This window comes from Macrosteles quadrilineatus, unplaced genomic scaffold (genome assembly GCF_028750875.1).
Source record: "Macrosteles quadrilineatus isolate MER2022 unplaced genomic scaffold, UCM_ALF_1.0 Scaffold_4__1_contigs__length_99947679, whole genome shotgun sequence".
NCBI lineage: Eukaryota > Metazoa > Arthropoda > Insecta > Hemiptera > Cicadellidae > Macrosteles > Macrosteles quadrilineatus.
In genome coordinates this window covers 56,123,034-56,143,002 of record NW_026542597.1, presented here as the reverse complement: position 1 = coordinate 56,143,002, position 19,969 = coordinate 56,123,034, and the positions used below count along the sequence as shown (strand labels likewise).

The 19,969-nt window shown below is 32.3% G+C and overlaps 1 protein-coding gene across 2 annotated transcripts in view; it reads left to right on the top strand.

The window, feature by feature from the left end:
* Positions 1 to 19,969, top strand: part of LOC128991833 (PDF receptor) — a 212,439-nt gene that overhangs the window by 161,049 nt on the left and 31,421 nt on the right. For both annotated transcript variants that reach the window (XM_054415039.1, XM_054415041.1), the window contains exons 4-5: positions 9,536 to 9,696; positions 18,882 to 18,985. In XM_054415039.1, coding sequence (XP_054271014.1) covers positions 9,536 to 9,696; positions 18,882 to 18,985 — 265 coding nt within the window. The remainder of the gene's footprint in view (positions 1 to 9,535; positions 9,697 to 18,881; positions 18,986 to 19,969) is intronic.

The following is a 19,969-nucleotide window of genomic DNA, read 5'->3' as shown; positions in this document are numbered from 1 at the left end:
TGACTGATTGCCATGTCCAATGTCCAAATAATTGATTTCACCAAAGTTCTCTCATGCAAATGAAGAACGTGTACTATACCTCTTATCTCTTCTTATTTTAAAACCTTGAATACCGAAAAATGAACGCTTTTAAGCACATTTGGCAATAATAATTTGCAGTAGGACAAACAGACCCACTCTACTGAAAGTTTGAGTTGCTCAGTTTGCTCAAGCCTCATATGCAACCAACAAGAAGCAATTTACAAGCTCCCAAACATCGTCGCACCGTCTGTCAAACTCATACTAAATATTCAGAGGCTTATAACAATATTTTGAAGATGTTAAAAACTCTCATTCTATATGTCGACCTTCAAGGATAGATTGTACCATCGATTTAGATTAAATGTTTACTAAAGCATTGTACAATCGAATGGTTATGTTTCATTAACTATGTTTATTGTAAGCAATATTTTTATTATTCGTGTAGCATGATGAAGCATTGTTACACACAACTATCATGAAAAAAGGAAACTTTTCCATCTTAACTTTGATTAAAAGATTTGAAGCGCCGAATGACATACGGGTTTTTAAGTTAATAAATTGAGTATCCTAAAAATATTTTATGTTACAATATACATTTACCTATTATACTAACCAAATATAATAACTAACTATAACATGGTTCAAATAATAACTCAATAAACATCTAAGGTTTAAAAAACAGTATAGCACGGTAACTAAAATGCGTGGGCCCTCTCATACCACACATAATATTCTACTTGTATGTTACTCTGAAACGGAATCTGAAAGTGTGTTTCATGTCGTAAATTTACTATCAACTCTATGGAAAATAACAATCAAATGCAACGAGTATATCTAGGCTCGCGATTTGTATCTTTCCCAAGTATGATGTTTACCATGTGGTGGAATTAAACCAATCCAGTTTTCTATTTAATTATGTAAACCATTTTGTTGTTCGATTTGGTATGAATCACTGCTCTAAAAATACGTTTTATATTTGCTAGACAAACAATGAATACAATACCATTGCATTTACAAACGTAAATTGGTGAACAGTGGTGAACTCCCATTTCTAGGAACTCGAATATCCAACATGTCGAGAGAAGTTTGGGCCAATCGGTTGGACCATTTAATGTTTGAATACGAGTACGATTCCCACATATGGTCCTTCTTACCAGGAGGGGCAGGGTCGGGACATCCATATAGTTAAACCCAGGGCTAACTCCTAAAGTTTTCAAAAATATGAGCTGTATTATTTCCAAAAGTTCATAGTCTTCTTCCTGATAAGAGGCCTTATTAATGAGGCGTATTCTAAATGGGGTCATAAGTGCGCTCTAAGATCGAGGTTAAGAACCATTACCAATTCAAGGTACTTTGCCATTTCAAGTATCATTAAATAATTTCCATTGATGATATAAGTGGAAACTAAAGGAGAATGTGATCAAGAAATGGTAATGGCACTACAATTTGATGGATTCAAGTCTATATAATTTTGGACACACCAATTGACAAGGTTATAAAAATTCCTAAAGCTGGGTTTTCCTAAGCGCGGAAGCGGAGAGCGGAGAGAGGAACGTGGAGAGCGGAATTGAAATTAACATGGCATTCCGCTCCGCTTCTAGGAAATCAGTAACATTAAATTGCCTAAGACAAGTGGAGTCCGCTCTCCGCGTTCCTCTCTCCGCTCGCCGATTCCGCGCCTAGGAAAACCCGGCTTAAGGGGTCATCAGGATTGGAAACTTCTGTGTTCTTGGCATTGTTGGCAAAGGGCAAGCCGTGTTGTAAGTCCAGGGCCATTATAAAATATAATTACCAGCGTAAGAATAATAAAAAATATAATTTACCGACATCTTACTTTTAAATGGTTAGCGATCCGCTATACTTCAGTTCTAGAACATTGTAATATAAACAAATACATTTTCATACGCAATTTGATGTTTCAAGCCATCAAATAAAATTACTACAAATGCTAAAATTGTATTTATGCAAAAATATTACACTAACGTAATATATTATTCAGTTCAATAAATGTCTTATATTAATCAATTTTCAAGTGAACTGCAGTTGCAAAGTCGAGACAAGACTTTTGAAAACTAGATCACTAAGTGATGAATAAGTAAGTGAGATTACTTAGGGAATTACTAAAGTTTTTCTGCAGCATTCCAAATCGGGGGTAGGTTGGTTCCGCATTTGCTACCTACACTAATCCGGGTCCCGTAGGGTGGGTTATAATCTGGTAGGTCAGTTCCGCATTTGACGGCTTCAACAATAGATCTCTTGAAATTGGAAAGATCAGTGAAGCGTACAAAAATGCCAGTCAACCGAAATAATCCATAAAAATAAGCAAGTTCTGAATGAGTTAAAGTTGAAGTAGCATGTTCCAGTTGTAACGATTTCTCTAGTTTTTTACCATAGCTGATGCAGATATTTCTTTCACCGATCCCATTCTTAAAGGGCGAAGATTATTATTGATTATTATTATATTGAAGATTATTATCCCAATCATTATTGCGAGGCCGCAATCTTAAAACTGAAAAAATCACATTACACCAGCTGCTGCTTAAATACGCTTATGTTACAAAATGCTAATATAGTCCAGGCGCTAAACGGGTTGAGTATGCACTGAAAGTCTGACAAAATTTGACTTTTGATTATTGTTGGGGACATCTAGTAGATGAAAAAAATCGATGATGTCGCATTTCTAGGGTGGTCACAACTCGGGGGGGGAGGGGGGGAAGTTGCGCGGGTCATCGGTTTACGTTTCCGCGTCTAACTCACAAACGGTTAATGATAGAAAGGTGGTTTAAGCGTCTATCCACGCCTAAATACATTGTCCTTCAAAAAGGTTATTACAACCTTTCTTCTATCTCTTATACTTTAGGCGCTAATCAACATTTATTGCAAAAAATAAAATTTTAAAATACAAAAAAATTAAATATCGGAAATATTGCGCTTGTTTAGGGCATGCTACAAACTATGTATGGTTAGAAAAACTAACAAGTAGTACAACAGCACCAAGTTTAAAGAAATCTGTGCAAAAACAACAGAGCTACGTTGATTTCAGTAAGAGTAAACGTGGAAAATTCGTAGTAGTATCGAGGCGCGCATGGATGGTACGTAGCCCACAGTCAATATAGGTTTGATGTTGTAAGTAACTATGGGAAAGCTGAATTTTTCTATGCTGTTAGACCATGTTGAGATGATCATTTTCCCGAAAGTCAACACTCCTCCCCCCTTGTGCTTTCCTCTAACCCCCCTTTTTAGATAAATGTACAGCCTCTTAGCAATTAAGCTATAACTTTAAAACGGGTTAGGATAATAATGCAATCTCTTATTAATCATTTTGATTTACGATAATCTACTAAAAGAGTTATTAGATAAATAAATATTTAAAAAGAATTATTATAGATTTCTGAAGAAGAAGGAGAAGAAAATGTGTTCATTGTAATAAAATATCAATACAGTGTTTTTTATTTAAATGCAAAGAACAATGGTCAAAGACTGTCTTTTTTTAGACACACTGATTTTAAAATATTTTAAAACAGTTTAAAAACATTTCATGAATCACATACAATTATTCAGAAAATAAACTGATTTCAACTACAGAAAATACACAAATAGCACTACATGCTAATAAAGATCAGATAACAATTGAATGAATAATAAAATTTAAATGTAGCCTACTGAGAATCTGAATTTTTCCTACAAACAGTTAATAATTCATAAAACTAACCTGTTACTTTTATAATTTACTTTTATAGATACTTAACAAACAATATTTTATAATTTTTTAAATTACATAGATATTTCTCATTTTTGTATTGATATCTCAATTCTTAAATTTAATAATTAAACTCCATTATCAATTCCCACCCTTTACTCCACGCCTCTTTAAGATAATTTCCAAGTGCCCGCCAATCTTTGCCATTAAAAAATTCAAAAAAACTCATATTCATTTAAATATAACTTGTTAGACCAAAATTGACGTATCTTTTTTTAAACTGGAGATTCTGCTATAAAAGGGTACACGTTTTATCCCGGTTGAGATTACATAGTGAACATTCATAAATTTTATTTTCCATATAGAGTTAACTTGTTATTAGACGACCCCCTTTATTTGTAAAAAATGTTTTTAGGGATAGTTACGAATAAAAAGAATATATCCAAAATTTTCCAATATGGCTGACAACTTTGTTAGTCCTATGGAATACCCTGTATTTTATGATTGTTTTAGAATGTAAACGCACAATTTTTAAACCTTTTTATTCTTGACATTTTTCTCTTAAGCTATTTGTTTAGGAGTTACATTGAAGAAGAAATGGTTTGTGAGTACATCCTGCATCCTGTAGCTCATAAACGAGTAAGTTTAAGAGCGAAAATACGAAGAATAAACAAGTTTTCAAATCACATCTACATAAAAAAAACCATAAAATAAATTGTTCCAATATCAAAGTAAGCTACCATTTTTGAAAATGGTGGCCATTTTTAAAACAACAAAATCAGTATTTTTTAACATATTTTATATATTTTTTGAACGAGGACTTATATGTGACTTGTGTATTATTTGCACTTTCTCCCTCAACTTACTCGTTTATGAGCTACAGGATGCCGAATGTACACCACAAGCCTTTCTTTTAGATATAACACGCTGTAACTCCTAAATGGGATAGGTTTAGAGAAAAAATGTCACGAATAAAAAAATAGCTTTTAAATTCTAAAAGAATACTAAAATACAGCGTATTCCATAAGAAATAACAAAGTTGTTGGCCATATTGGAAAATGGTGGATATATTTTTTTATTCGTAACTATCCCTAAAAACATTTTTTACAAATAAAGGGGGTCGTCTAATAAAAAGTTAACTCTATATGGAAAATAAAATTTATGTATGTTCACTATGTAATCTCAACCGGGAAAAACGTGTACCCTTTTATAGCAGAATGTCCAGTTTAAAAAAAGATACGTCAATTTTGGTCCAACAAGTTATATTTAAATGAATATGAGTTTTTTTTTAATTTTTTAATGGCAAAGATTGGCGGGCACTTGGAAATTATCTTAAAGAGGCGTGGAGTAAAGGGTGGGAATTGATAATGGAGTTTAATTATTAAATTTAAGAATTGAGATATCAATACAAAAATGAGAAATATCTATGTAATTTAAAAAATTATAAAATATTGTTTGTTGAGTATCTATCAAAGTAAATTATAAAAGTAACAGGTTTGTTTTATGAATTATTAACTGTTTGTAGGAAAAATTCAGATTCTCAGTAGGCTACATTTAAATTTTATTATTAAAGGGGGGGTTAGAGGAAAGCACAAGGGGGGAGGAGTGTTGACTTTCGGGAAAATGATCATCTCAACATGGTCTAACAGCATAGAAAAATTCAGCTTTCCCATAGTTACTTACAACATCAAACCTATATTGACTGTGGGCTACGTACCATCCATGCGCGCCTCGATACTACTACGAATTTTCCACGTTTACTCTTACTGAAATCAACGTAGCTCTGTTGTTTTTGCACAGATTTCTTTAAACTTGGTGCTGTTGTACTACTTGTTAGTTTTTCTAACCATACATAGTTTGTATCATGCCCTAAACAAGCGCAATATTTCCGATATTTTATTTTTTAGTATTTTAAAATTTTATTTTTTGCAATAAATGTTGATTAGCGCCTAAAGTATAAGAGATAGAAGAAAGGTTGTAATAACCTTTTTGAAGGACAATATATTTAGGCGTTGATAGACGCTTAAACCACCTTTCTATCATTAACCGTTTGTGAGTTAGACGCGGAAACGTAAACCGATGACCCGCGCAACTTCCCCCCCTCCCCCCCGAGTTGTGACCACCCTAGAAATGCGACATCATCGATTTTTTTTCATCTACTAGATGTCCCCAACAATAATCAAAAGTCAAATTTTGTCAGACTTTCAGTGCATACTCAACCCGTTTAGCGCCTGGACTAATAGCTCAGTTGGTAAACTAAACCTGTCACAGGAAAAACTTTAAACTTTGTAAGCATCTTATAACAAATTAAAAATATAAAACAAAACTAGTGTACCTGTTGCTCGAAATCGAGCAGTTGTCTAGTACCGGCACTACAGAAGCTATATTAAAACTAGTAGTCATAATTTTCTATGAGTTTAAAAGACCCTATTAAAAGCGTATGCAACTAATGGAAATACATACGCATAGATACGCACAGATACGCACAGATACGCATAGATACGCATGGATAATAACAGTTATAATAAATACGTCTTGTAAATACTGACAACAAACTAAATATGTTCTCTGCTGTATTCCCTGTAGTAAACAATGCGGTGTAATATTTCTAGGAATTCCCAAAAAAATATTTCCTAAAATATGGGAATCGGGGGAAGAGAGTATTTGTAGTACGCGAGGATGGTATGTGGCTGCAATCACTTGGAGAATTCAAGCATCTAGACCGCGTGCTATTCTGTGTGTTCATAGATTTTTTACATAACTATTATCACAACTAATCATAGTGTGTACGGTATCTGTGCAGTATTATTACTAAATAGTCAAATCAGTATTATTACTAAGATCAATTTTGTTAACATTTATGAAACAGGCGATTTTCTTACATCCTAAACCTAAAATATGTAGAGTTTGTATCATAAATATTCCGAATTTCGAATCGGATACAAGCGTATCCAATCTTTGGATATTTAACTTAAATTTCTTCAATATTCATTCTACGTCGGCTTTTAGTGAGGCTAATTACCCTTGTCTAATGGAGTGTAACCCACCTTTGTCAATATAAATGCGGAAATAACCTACCTACTTAAGGGGCCCACCAGATTCAAATGCGGAACGAACCTACCCATTTATGGCCCTAGGGTTATTATCTGCGGAACTAACCTACCACCTCCAAATCAATTAGTCTTCAAGAGAATAAGCCTACCTACTTATGATAATAAGGTTTTTAAATATTCTGAAAAGGTGACAGAAGATTTATTGGAAATTTAATGTAAGCATACTTTGACGATATTCTCATCACCTAAAGATATTAGAGTTAGACTTATCGTCCTGCTGTATAATCTTATACATGTTTTGATGGTGATTAATCTTCTTAAACGCGACAAATAGTAAGAGAGATTTTTCTAGGACGCTAGGCACGAGCTCAGGATTGTTTTTCACACTACTTCAGGCTAGACCTCGGGGCTGGCGGCATTATCACTTCGATAAAATCTATTGTTGATTTGGCGGATTTAAACCCGAAGACCTCAGAGACCGAATATTACGCTCTACCACAAGACTCGATCCCCGATCTGTAAATGAGTGTGCTGAAACCAAGCTACAGTAAATGCACACAACTGAGTATTTTAATATTGGTACAATCCTAAATCAGTCGTACAATTTTGATCAATTAATATGAAATTGCTGTAAGGATTGAATCAACTCCATGTTGACGTTGTCAATATGAATGGAGTTTACTAATTTAAATAGCGTGTAATGCCGTTTAAACTATGATACATTGTTACTTCACCATGATTACTCATATTAAGGAAATATTTGTACCATACTTTCACCAAAATTCGCTACACATGTTTGACAAACTGTTCTAGCTAATGTCTTATTCTTTTGTCAGTGATTATTTGGCAGTAGTTTTATTTATTACTTTGTATTTAGGTACTGTTCCTAAGAACTGCCAGAAGAGTATGAATCAATTGCATTAGTCCTGAGGCTATATATTTATTTTGAAAACAAATAATAAGACCAAATAAGGTAAAGAGAAGAATTCAGAGTCACCTTTAACATTATTGTTTGCGAGGGAGTCAACATAGTGATGTAAAACGGCAAAAAGGTCATGGTTTGTTTAAGTAAAATTGTGTCTCTCAAAATAATGACGTACGTGTTTTTATAAATCATAGGGAAGATTTCTTCGAAAACCTGAAAAGACATAATGCCACAAGGCATTCCTTCTAGTTTTTTAAGGGATAAATTAGTTTGAATAATTATTGAAACTGATCAAGGCCAGGCTTAAAACTCAAATATGTGATAAAAGGCGTTACCTTAATTTAAAGTAACCGAACACTTGAGCTTTCCTAGGGTTTTTTTACACAAGAAAAATGCAGGCTGTGCATTTGAGTCACGATTGTGGTTGTTCATGGGCCGATTTATCGATCTGAAGTAAAGGATGTATTTAAAAACCTAACTTATTTTTACTACTTCCTAGTTTGTTTAGCTTTGGGCAGTAAATATTGTTTCAAGTAAACTATCCTCAAGGCCTCATTTATAGTGAAATTCTCATTATAAATTACTAAGCCAAAATACTTAAGGAGAAAAAAATCAGTTTTACTTTCTTTAGTATCGCAGATACAACTCAAACGTTACTTCTATTATCCATGCATTTTTTCATATTTGTTATTTTATTTTATCACGATTAATTTTTTAAAAACTATATTGAACTAGAAGCTATATGGGCGATTGACCAGCATCGTATGGCATAGTGGGTCAACTTGACCTAATAAGCATTCTAGTGCAGTAAAGCGATCTTAACCTTAATGCGATCTTATGGTAATTGATCAAAAAAATTATTTTTTATCAAATAGTGACATATTGAAACTATTAAGCATTTTTTCGTCTCTAATGTTACACTAGTGTGGATTAATTGTTTTAGATTTTTGTTGGTATTTCTTCAATACACGTTTCGTAGATTGCTTTGGTAATCTATGAGATATTTGTGTGCTCCTATTAACAGACCGAAATACTGTACCTTGAGCCTATCATTTCATATACCGTAACTTAAAGTATATACTGTATTTCTTGAGGGAGCTATGTATCAATGAATAAAGGAAACATTCGCTTAGTCTGCAGTTTTGTTTTTTGTGAAAGGTTCATCAATAATATTGATTCAAAAAGTATATTGCGAATCAGTAAATATTAGTTAGTCAGTCGTACTTTTATAAAATAAATAAATGAATCTTCCACTAGGATTTAAATGTGGATACAAAACCTAATTAGTCGATCCAGTAATCAAATCAGCGGAAGATGAACCACATTGAGATAATTGCGTGGAAATCATTCACCTAATTACTGAATTGTTGGTAAATCATCACGTCAGCATTTACAAACTTGGGAAAATGTCAAATAATGTACTTTTTTATACGTTAGTAAAACTAGCGTATCAATTAAGTACCTTATGTATGATTTATGCGTTGAAATACCTATATTTCCCCATAGTTGTGATCACGTCAATATGAATTTTTTATGGTTTACAACTAAAATACACAATCTAAAAAAAGGAATATAGTGAACTGGTTTCACGATTAGTAAAATATAATAATTCCATGGCGTTTCGATATCCATCTGTTCCATCCACAGGTAAGAAACCTAACCCATCCAAAGCAAAATCATACAGGGAATTGAATAGTAGTCAAATAGAATCGAGAAAACCATGTTTTTTTACCGACCTTGATGAAAAATAACCATTTTTTACTAGATGTATTACAAATTTACCACTACCAAAAATATATTTGAAACAAAGTGACATTATGTGTCTTTTTTTCGCAGAGTTCGCTACGAAGAGATGTTCTGTGGATGGCAGATGGGAGGGCAAAGCCCCCGGGGACTACACCACTCCCCAGGGGTGGACCAACTACACTCCCTGTTACACTCCGGAGATGTTGGAGCTCTTCAAGAAACTTTACACCGGCTCCGAGGAGGCAGCGAGGGTAAGACGTTCCACAAAAACAGAATAATTTTATTCATTTTAAATCTCGTAATTAAAAACAAAATTTCCGGTAAGGTAAATTTTTTTAAGATTTGGAATCAAGTGTTAACTGTCTACACCAGTGGCATTTTATGTTAAGAAATCACAAACGCTGCTAATTGAAAGCTGTGAACATCAGTTAAATTTCTTGTGTAAATGCCAGAAATTGAACCCGTCAATCTCGCACTGACATCAGAGACACCACCCAGTGGGACAAGAAAAAAAACACGCCAAATTCGCTAGTTTTACATAACGAAGTTCTTGCAACTCTTTGGTGAATTTCGAAAAGTTTATTAAATTGAAAATATGTGGTTAGTTGGTTTATAACATGGAAATAATAAATGGGACATTTCACGGGGCTCTTATAAAGTGAAGAGTGTTCCTAAAATGCTACGAGAGCTCATTGAACATATTACAAATGCATTTGGTATTTGGTTCAGGAAACAGTGGATCAAAGTTTGGTGACTGTATAATTGGTGGTAACCTATCTGCGTTAAACGGGCAGTTTATTTTTTTGAAGAGGGTATCAATAATATTCAAGCAAGAGTACATGGAATGTCCTAATTTAAATGACAATAATTGCAAAATTACCCAGTAAGTTGTTCTTCGGAATAAGTTTGGTTAATTAATATGTATTTCAATTTATTTTCTCTCAGACAGTGTTTTCATGTAAAATTTGTGTTTATAAAAAGTATTTTGGGACTAGGATGTGTGATGTAAAGCTAAAAAGGATGTTGATTTTGATGGAAAATTTCGTTAAATTGGGCCAGTCATCAAGTAATAACCATCGTCACTTTAGAGGAAATGGCGGACACGATTAAGAACAAACTTACAGAAAGATTTTTATTCCAACATGATTACGTTTACTCCTCGAAACGAGAGAAGCCTATTAAACCAAATTTCCCTTCTCGTTTTCGTTGTACTGGATAGTTAATTTAGAGTACAATCACCTTAGATAAAATCAAATGTGGTTGGCTTTTAGAGGATACTCCTGAAAAAATTCTTTGTTTTAATTTAATTTTATGTACTTAGATTTTTTTAAATATGAATACATTTATTGCATTGAAAATAATCTAGCCTATCAAGTTTTAAATTAAAACAGTGAAAGAATAATAATTTTTAATTAATTTTTTTATTGTAAAAGGTACTTAATTTAGTCGTTAGCTATTAATTGTGTAATAAATTGACAGATTTTTGGCAACAGCTATAGCACAAAAACTATTATAAAATACTTAAACCTAAAATGTATCGTGTCCTGTAAACCCCTCACAATTGATAACTCTTTTGCGAAAAGAAGATTCTTGAAAGGAAAATCTGCCCTTAGCAGAATGTTCCATTTGTCAATTTGTTTTACTATAAGAAAGAATGGATATTGGGTTTTTATTAATTAAATACAAAAAACTGAAATTCATCAAAGATTTGTTCATGTTGTATTGTTTTATTATTTTATTTATAGATCACGTTTACAAATTTGTGGCAGCAGGTACAATAATATGTTCATCCACAATAATATAAAAGCTGACTTGACCTAGAACACATATATTTTATTCGTAAAATACTCCCCACATGTAGTAAAAATAACCATTGAAACTTATTTAAGAATCATAGCTAGTAGATAAATATTTACGATTAACTTGAACTGAAAATTCTACAATAAATGCAAACCCGTTATTTCCTTACATTTATCTATGTATAGGATTCAATTATGTTTCTCATACTAAACGAAAGTAGAACATTTTTGGATTTATTTTCTTTAACTCGAGATCACGGAGTATGTACATATCTATATCACTATGACAACCCTAGTGAAAAACTCTTTAGGATAAAGAAAATGCATCCCTCAGGCTTTTTTGCGTTGTTCCTGTCGACATATCTTTCAGTTTGACTATATAGCTCTTCTGTTTTTACAGCTTAAATTTCTTTTTAGTTATCCCAAAAGTACAAAGAAACCTCTAATTGTATTAAATATGTATCATACTTCAGATGGGTTTGTTAGTTTCATTTATAATTCTTAGATACTTTGCAGTTATTTACTATCAGTTATATAAATACAGTTAGTAATAAATATGTCACAATCATTTGTTATTTTAATTCGTAGCCTACATAATAATTTGAATAAGAACGCAAAAATTGCTAATTAACAAAAATCAAAGATACTCTCAAATCGAATGATCCTTGTAGATTTTATCTTGTTCTTTCATGTTTGAGTTCATCGTTGCTTTAAAACTCTATATTATTTGAATGTTCCCCATGTCAAGTCCTGAAAGACAAGGCACTAATATTCTGAATAGTTATTGTAAATTATTTAATAGGCTGTTACTCAATAAAGAATAAAGAATGAAGGATCATGATAGAATTTTGGTTCAAAATTTCCTTTCTACTGTTACATTCTTTAAAAATACATTTAGCCATTCCTTACCCAATCGAGGTAATTGTTACATTCAAAGAGGATATGTTCTTTTGCTTTGCTGCCACGCACCGCCTAATTCCAACTCTTTACGCTTTGATCTTACAAACACCGTTGAAAAGAGGCATAATTGAATCACAAATTCCTTTTACATTCAGAGTTGTTTCAAACTAACCACATTTTCATTGATAAAATCATTAATGAGAAATCTTCTGCTGGAAGAAGATAACGCTATTAATGTATATACATGGTTTTTGTTTTACTAACTTTATATAGATATACTTTATATAGTATTGTTTAGAAAAGAGAATTACTGGACTGAAGTTTCATGTTTATACCCTTTGACCTTCTGTGTCTGTTGCATCTAGCTAAGTCAAGAAATCGCATTTCTAAAAAAAAAAAAAATGTAAAATATCAAACTCATTCACCGGAAACAATTATACGTGTGGAAGACTATCCTAGGTTAAAAAAACTTCAAAACATGACATTCGTTAGCTCTGATAATCGTCAGATTAAAATAGGACTAGCCGATTAATATGGTTCCTTATTGAAGAACAACATACAGTTAATACTGTGTAGTAAGTGCATTGTTGATATAAGTACGGGTCCTACTTTAGGAATAGATGTAGGTATACATTTTAGATTAACTTTTTCAAAATATAATGTTAACACTCCCGAATTTCTCCTTTCCATATTCGGACCAGGGACAGCCGGTTTACTATCTTTTTATATGTTGTTTACACGTATTGCAGTACCAAAGCTTCATCAATAAGGAAATTATAACGAAAGATATCCTGCTTATACATATTGTGTATTTATAAACATATTGATTAGGCAGTAGAATGAGCCTTCCATCTCATCCCATTCCATTTTTTACACAATAAATATTAATATTAAACTGTATCATACGTTATTCAAGCATTAGTGTTTGTGATAGCAGTTCAGAATATGACTACTTGTTTCGTCAGTGTTAATGGTGATATTTTTGCTCCAGCTTGTGTGTAAACTGTGATATAAACAATGATACAAATGAAACATTCGAAATGCTTTTTCTGACATATTATGTCAGCAGTTTTGAAATCAAAACTGCTAAAATGATTAATTTAGAAATTTTTGATCTCGAAACTTGCCGATCAAATATTGGCACCGAAACATTTCTAAAGTTATGATGGTTTTGAGATTTGGGTTTCACACATCACTAGACATAGTTGGTTACTTCCTTATAAGTTAACTGGATGTGGTAAAGTATTTCAAATCTAGAGTAAACCAAACCACAACTACAGTAAACGCATTTGAATGGATGAGAGAGTCAATAACATTTGAGTAAAACTAAAACATCTCTAACGACAGTATTTTCTCATTTATTCATAATTTGCCTCCAGGATTGATTAAATGACAACAATAATAGGTTACTAACCCGTCGTCTATCGTTCCTAATTTGTCGTGGATGACTAGTTCCACACTTATTATTTTTCACAGTATTTGCTTCTACGTGAGGATTTAGTATGTCGGATCACTGTTTGTTCAAACGAACATCCAACGCTTACATCGTAAAAACATGTTCGAACAAAACAACATTATTGACTTTTCCTTCAGTAGGCCAATTACTGATGTCAGTGACAATATAAAAGTTTATCTACAATAGACTGTTTTAACGTGAGGTTTACCAGATTCCTGACAATTTACAACAACAACTGTCCTTTTGGTAGAAAAAGAACCAGTTTAGAAGTTTAGTAAAGTTTCTTGCGTAGTTTTTAATACCAGAAGCAAACAAGACACAGCTGGAGTCCTCGACTATCTGTATATATCTGCCTGAATTTTAAACACTATTTGGTTTTTCCGAATAAAAATCCTGATTAATAAAAAAAAATTACAGCGTCTATATATTTGTTTATGTTAACCGTAGTGTTATATTAGACAAATTAAATCGTTAAGTTTGATATTTTGATTATAAATATATTACAATTCGATTATATATACTCTTCCTTAAAAAGAAAGAAAAAAAAACTAGAGCTTGTGTACAAAAAAAGTCCCTAGAATGCTACTACAAAGTTCCAAAATTGTCTACAATATAGTAAGAAATAATAGCCTAATTATGTCACTAGTGCGGAAAATAGTTCTTATACTCGCAGTATTATTTTGGTTAGATATTTCAGGATAATTTTGTCTAACTATCAAATACCTTTCTTCCTATGAGTGATATATTTCCAATCTATAAAATACTGTTAACTGTAGCTATCTTTAATGTTTATAGTCAAAATAAAATATTACTAAAGTAGAGTATTATTAATGTAGAAAGCGTACACTAATGCTTCTATCTAATCAAAATTTGTCCCCTTATAAAGTTATTCTAACTTATTGAAATTATTATTACGTTAATTCTGTTATTTTAAAAATTCAAACTTAAAGTGAACGTTAAAACTCAACTTGCACTTTTTTGATTAATTCATAAAAACCATCGTTCTAATTAGGTTTTAGAATAATTTATTTGGATAAGCCATTGAAATATATTATTTTCTTGAATGCAATTTCGGTTCCTAATATAAACTTTAAATAATAAATAGGCTTTTCCGAGACCTATTTGTGTATTTTTATATTATTTGTACATAATTAAATACAAAAATAAGACCCTAAAATAAATGTGAATATCTACAGGAGATTTCCAAATTTATTTTTTCATTTGAGTCGATTCAAAATCAATCTGGAACGCCGAGTGTAACGACACGAATGTGATATTAATATTCCAGTATGTGAAGTGTGAACAACTCTGCAGCCGAATGTTTATAAAATCGTCACCCACATTCAGAACATGCTTGTCATATTTGCAATGTATCTGCAGTTGGTTCAGTTTATTGAAGTGCATTAAATGCATTCTTATCATTAATCAATAAATATTATTTTAAAGCTAAAATTTATATTTATTACTTCTGTCAAGGGCAAAATTCCCGGGATGTTGAAAATGTCGAATCCTTTTAGACAGCGTACTTTTATCTAGCCTTCATTCTTTGCTTTATAAAACATACTGCCCATAGAGTCCCATAAAATCCGAAAAATATTCTTTATTCTCCTCGAATGTGCTATCTATTTCATTTTAATTCTTATTTCAACGTGTAAGGTTTTTTTTTGTTGCGAACAAAGGTTTTGAACTAAAAGTAAACAAAAAATAAAATATATATAATTTAAGCTTGCACAAAACCATATCATTGGTTTTCCTAGACGCGGAAGAGGAGCGCGGAGAGCGGAGAGCGGAGAGCGGAAAAGCGATTAACATGGTGTTCCGCTCCGCCTCTAAGAGGAGACCGCTCTCCGCGTTCGTCTCTCGGTGCTCCGCTTCCGCGCCTAGGAAACCCCAGTTTTAGAAATTACTTTCCCCTCACCTTTCATATGCAGCTCTGCAGTACAACTAATGTATTTATTGTCATATTATTCTACATTAACATGCAATTATGTACAATACAATCCACAAGAAAGTAACGTTTGCTTCTCAACTGCACACATATCGAATTCTTGAAGATTAAAACTATATACGAGTATCAACGAGGAAGTATTGTAATGTCTGCGGCTAATTAGACAATCGTAACTTTGATTCCAGATCCTCTCCTAACTTTATAACTTTGTCGCTCTCCACTTTCTAGTGTTAAATAACCTATTACAGCACTTTGCGTTGCATCTTTCATTTGGCGGTTCCTACATTCACTTTGACTAGACTTAAACAAATTCGAGTTTGGAGTTAAATTACTTTATATCACCAAAATATTACAAATAACAACCTTTATCGTTGTTATTTATTGTAATAATTTGGGTCAATCGTCCGATTTATAAACTTTTTATCTAATGTGTATTCCATTACTGTAAATAGCTGATTGTTTTTTATTTTATTTTATATATTCATAAAAATGGCTCTAGCGATTTTCAATAAATGTTTTTTTTAGAAGGATGTATTGTTTTTTTTTTTATAAAGAATTCCATATTAAAGTTAATAAAAAGAAACATTCTATTGACTTAAATTACTACTTTTTTAACAAGATTTATAATAGTTAAATTGTATTTTATTGTGGCTAGTAAAAATTTTTTCACGCATAATGCTTATTTTGTGCAATTGGTTCATACAAGTACTTAAGTTCAATTGCCGATAAGTAATTTAATTGTCATGTTTTGATGGCACATAGAATGATGAATATCTCGTACAGCTATATAAAGTTTTATATATTTTAAATTTTGCCAAAAGACAATGCCAATGCCATAATAGTGTAAACACCATACACATTAAAATAATATACAGTATTTATAGTTATTTTCAAAACAGTTAAACCTATGAATCTTTTAAAAATTCTTTATGGAACAAATACCTAAGTCCGGGACTATCTCCTGACAAGGAAAACCCATCAAAATTGTCCTGAGCTGTCAAACAGCTGGAATGTAATTAATTGTATTACCTGTCTCTACTAGCAGCTTCAGGCACAAACAGCAGCAGAAGAAGATCAAAGTCTTCCGTAACAAACCTAATTAAAGAAACACTGCCAACTTTTACTTGACCTACTCGAAATTTAATTACGTGAGTGTAAAAGCGGTGGCAATCGTCTTTAAGATTTCTTCCTTGCTCTATCACACAGGAGCCCAGCGAGCTTTTTGAATATAAATTAAGGAGGGTGCATCTAAGTTTGAAACATAGTTCACTTTGAAAAAAAAATGAAGGTTGTTTAATTGGATGCTATTTATTTTACACTAACTCTTTCGCGAAATATTTTAAACGTAAGAAAAAGTATACAGGGTGATCAACTCAAGGAGGCCACCATTGGGATATCGGAAACGGTAAGAATTAGAGAAAACTTTAAATGGGGGAAATTTCTTTATTTTTTGTGGCAGTTGAAAATATGATTTTAGTTTTTCAAAATTCAGCCGCCATTTTCCAAAATGGCGGCCAACTTTGAAATTTCTTATGGAACACCCTGTAATTTATCAAGTTTTCGGATAGAACGTGCAATTTAAAAACTTTTTTATTCTTGACATTTTTTCGATAAACCCACTCGTTTAGGAGTTACAGCCTATGGAAAAATTACTTCCGGTGTACATTTTACATCATGTAGCTCCAAAAAAAGTAGGTTTATAGCGAAAATGCGAAGAGTAAATAAGTCAAATAAGTCTTAAAATTGCATCCACATTCCATTAAGACCATAAAATACACAGTTTTCCACTTTTCATGTTTGCCGCCATTTTGGAAAATGGCCGCCATTTTTAAATAATAGAATTAATATTTTTAACGAATTTTATGTGCTTTTTGGATTGTGGATGCAATTTTAAGACTTATTTGACTTATTTACTCTTCGCATTTTCGCTATAAACATACTTTTTTTGGAGCTACATGATGTAAAATGTACACCGGAAGTCATTTTTCCATAGGCTGTAACTCCTAAACGAGTGGGTTTATCGAAAAAATGTCAAGAATAAAAAAGTTTTTAAATTTTATGTTCTATCCGAAAACATGATAAAATATAGGGTGTTCCATAAGAAATTTCAAAGTTGGCCGCCATTTTGGAAAATGGCGGCTGAATTTCAAAAAAATAAAATCATAATTTTAACTGCCACAAAAAATAAAGGAATGTCCCCCATTTAAAGTTTTCTCTATTTCTTACCGTTTCCGATATCCCAATGGTGGCCTCCTTGAGTTGATCACCCTGTATACTGCAATTTTATGTGGTTTAGACATTTGCCTTTGCCGGTGTGAACAGTCAAAGGCACCAGAGGAAATTTAAATTTGTTGGACTTTTAATGAATACCCTGGCATTCAACTGATTCTGGTTAAAAAACTAATCCTCAATGGTTAATTACCACAAAGATGCAAACTTTTCCTGCATGTATATTCAGCTTAAACCACATAAAGAGTTATTGAGTAATTCACTTTATGATCAATTTGGAGAAAGGAATTTGTCTGAACCTAATACGTATCTTGGATAGCAAATCGGGGAAGTAAATGGTATTTTTAACACTTAAATTACAAGTACTGTACCGATAAACACCTTTTGTCGACAAAAAAATACTTATATGGTGACATCCTTGTTTTGTTAACTTATTGCCAAATGGATTATATGCTTTCCGCATAGTTTTCTACGAGTTTTAGTGTTATTGTGAATTCATTGTGAATAAGACTCAACCATGTGTTTTCCAAGCTGAAGGAGTATGTAGGTCTATGTAAAAGAATATATTGAAATCGAATTAAAATACCTGATTTAACTAATAAATCAACTACTCGTAAAAATGTAAGAAAACCGGAAAGTTGTCAAGAATTTGAGGAAATCTGTAGAAAACAAACAAACGTAGACCTACAATACATAACTTATTTGAGCTTAAAAACATCGTGTTTAGTCTTATTTACAAAATAAGTCCCAATAATACTCATAGATAACTAAACAATAATGCATATCAGCTGATCGGCTATGAAGTAAAGAAAACAGGTATGCCAACATAAGCTTGTTTGGTCGTTAAACAGTGTCTTACAGTACTTATAATTTGGGCTGTGCTATTGTATATTATCATTTTCTAACAACGTAACATGATGCCATTTGTATTTTAACAGACAATCTGAACGCCTTTAAACTAGGAGTTATACATGGTCTAGGAGTGAAACAGGAAACATTCTCTGACTAGTGTAATATTCATCTGTAACGAAGGAAGAAATGATCTCATTAAAAAACTTACTCAGTTAGCAATAGCTTGTAAAAGCTTGTCCTTGTATGTTGCAGATGAAACTGGAGATTGCTGAGAAGACGAGAACGCTGGAGATTGTAGGGTTCAGTGTATCTCTAGCAGCGCTCGTAATCTCTCTCGCCATCTTCTGTCATTTCAGGTTCGTAGCTACACATACATTGTACTTCTTATTGTTGCATGAATGAAATCGACTAGCATCCAACTCAATACAGTTATTCAATTTGAGAAAATACTTAATCTTACTTAACTGAGTTTGGTTTTTATTTATTTGTATTTGAAGCCTTTGGTAGCTGGCAGCCTACAATTAGGCCTAATCCATGAAAAAGGATTTGTATTCATTGGCCTAATGCAGCAATCCTCATAGACAGCAATGGTGAACACACGACTTAAAACACGTCCATTGATACTTTATAATTGTTAGAGGAAAAAAACTGCTCTTTAACCCTCAGCAAAATTTGATTTTAAGCAACTTCCATGTACCCATCCTTGTACTCTATTTAGAAAGTGAAATACGCTTCCTCTGAAGTGTATTTTAAACTTCGCCAAGTTTACATGTTTACAAGTAGATTTGCAAGGACCTACGTTAGGCTTATAAAACTATATAAGATTACTTACTTCTGAAAGTATACTATAATAAGTAGTCTAGTCCCTCAAGTTCTGCAAAATGTAAGATAATTGGTTTTATATATTTTCTTTTTAATTTTTTGTGTGAATATTATTTAAACACATAAAGATTATGCTTTGTGTGTAGAAGTATTTTATAATCTTTTTCTTAGGGTTGTGGGCCGTTAAACATAAATTTAATTTATGAGCGACAGTCCAAACAACAAACTTGTTTATTACAAAAATCCATCTGTTGTTATAAAAACTCATTGCAACCCAATAGCAAAACTGTGACATCTTATGTCTATGTTGACAATGCAGTCTATGTTCGAAGATGAATGCTTGAATCATTTTTAAAACTACAATACAGAATAATTATCAAAAATAAATAGACAAATATCAATCGGATCAATAATGCCTTTAAATAAAACCACACAAATCGTTAAAAGTATAACGGCAGAGTAATGTACTGTGGTGTTAATCGTTCATACTTCGTTCATATTTTTCGTTCATATTTCGT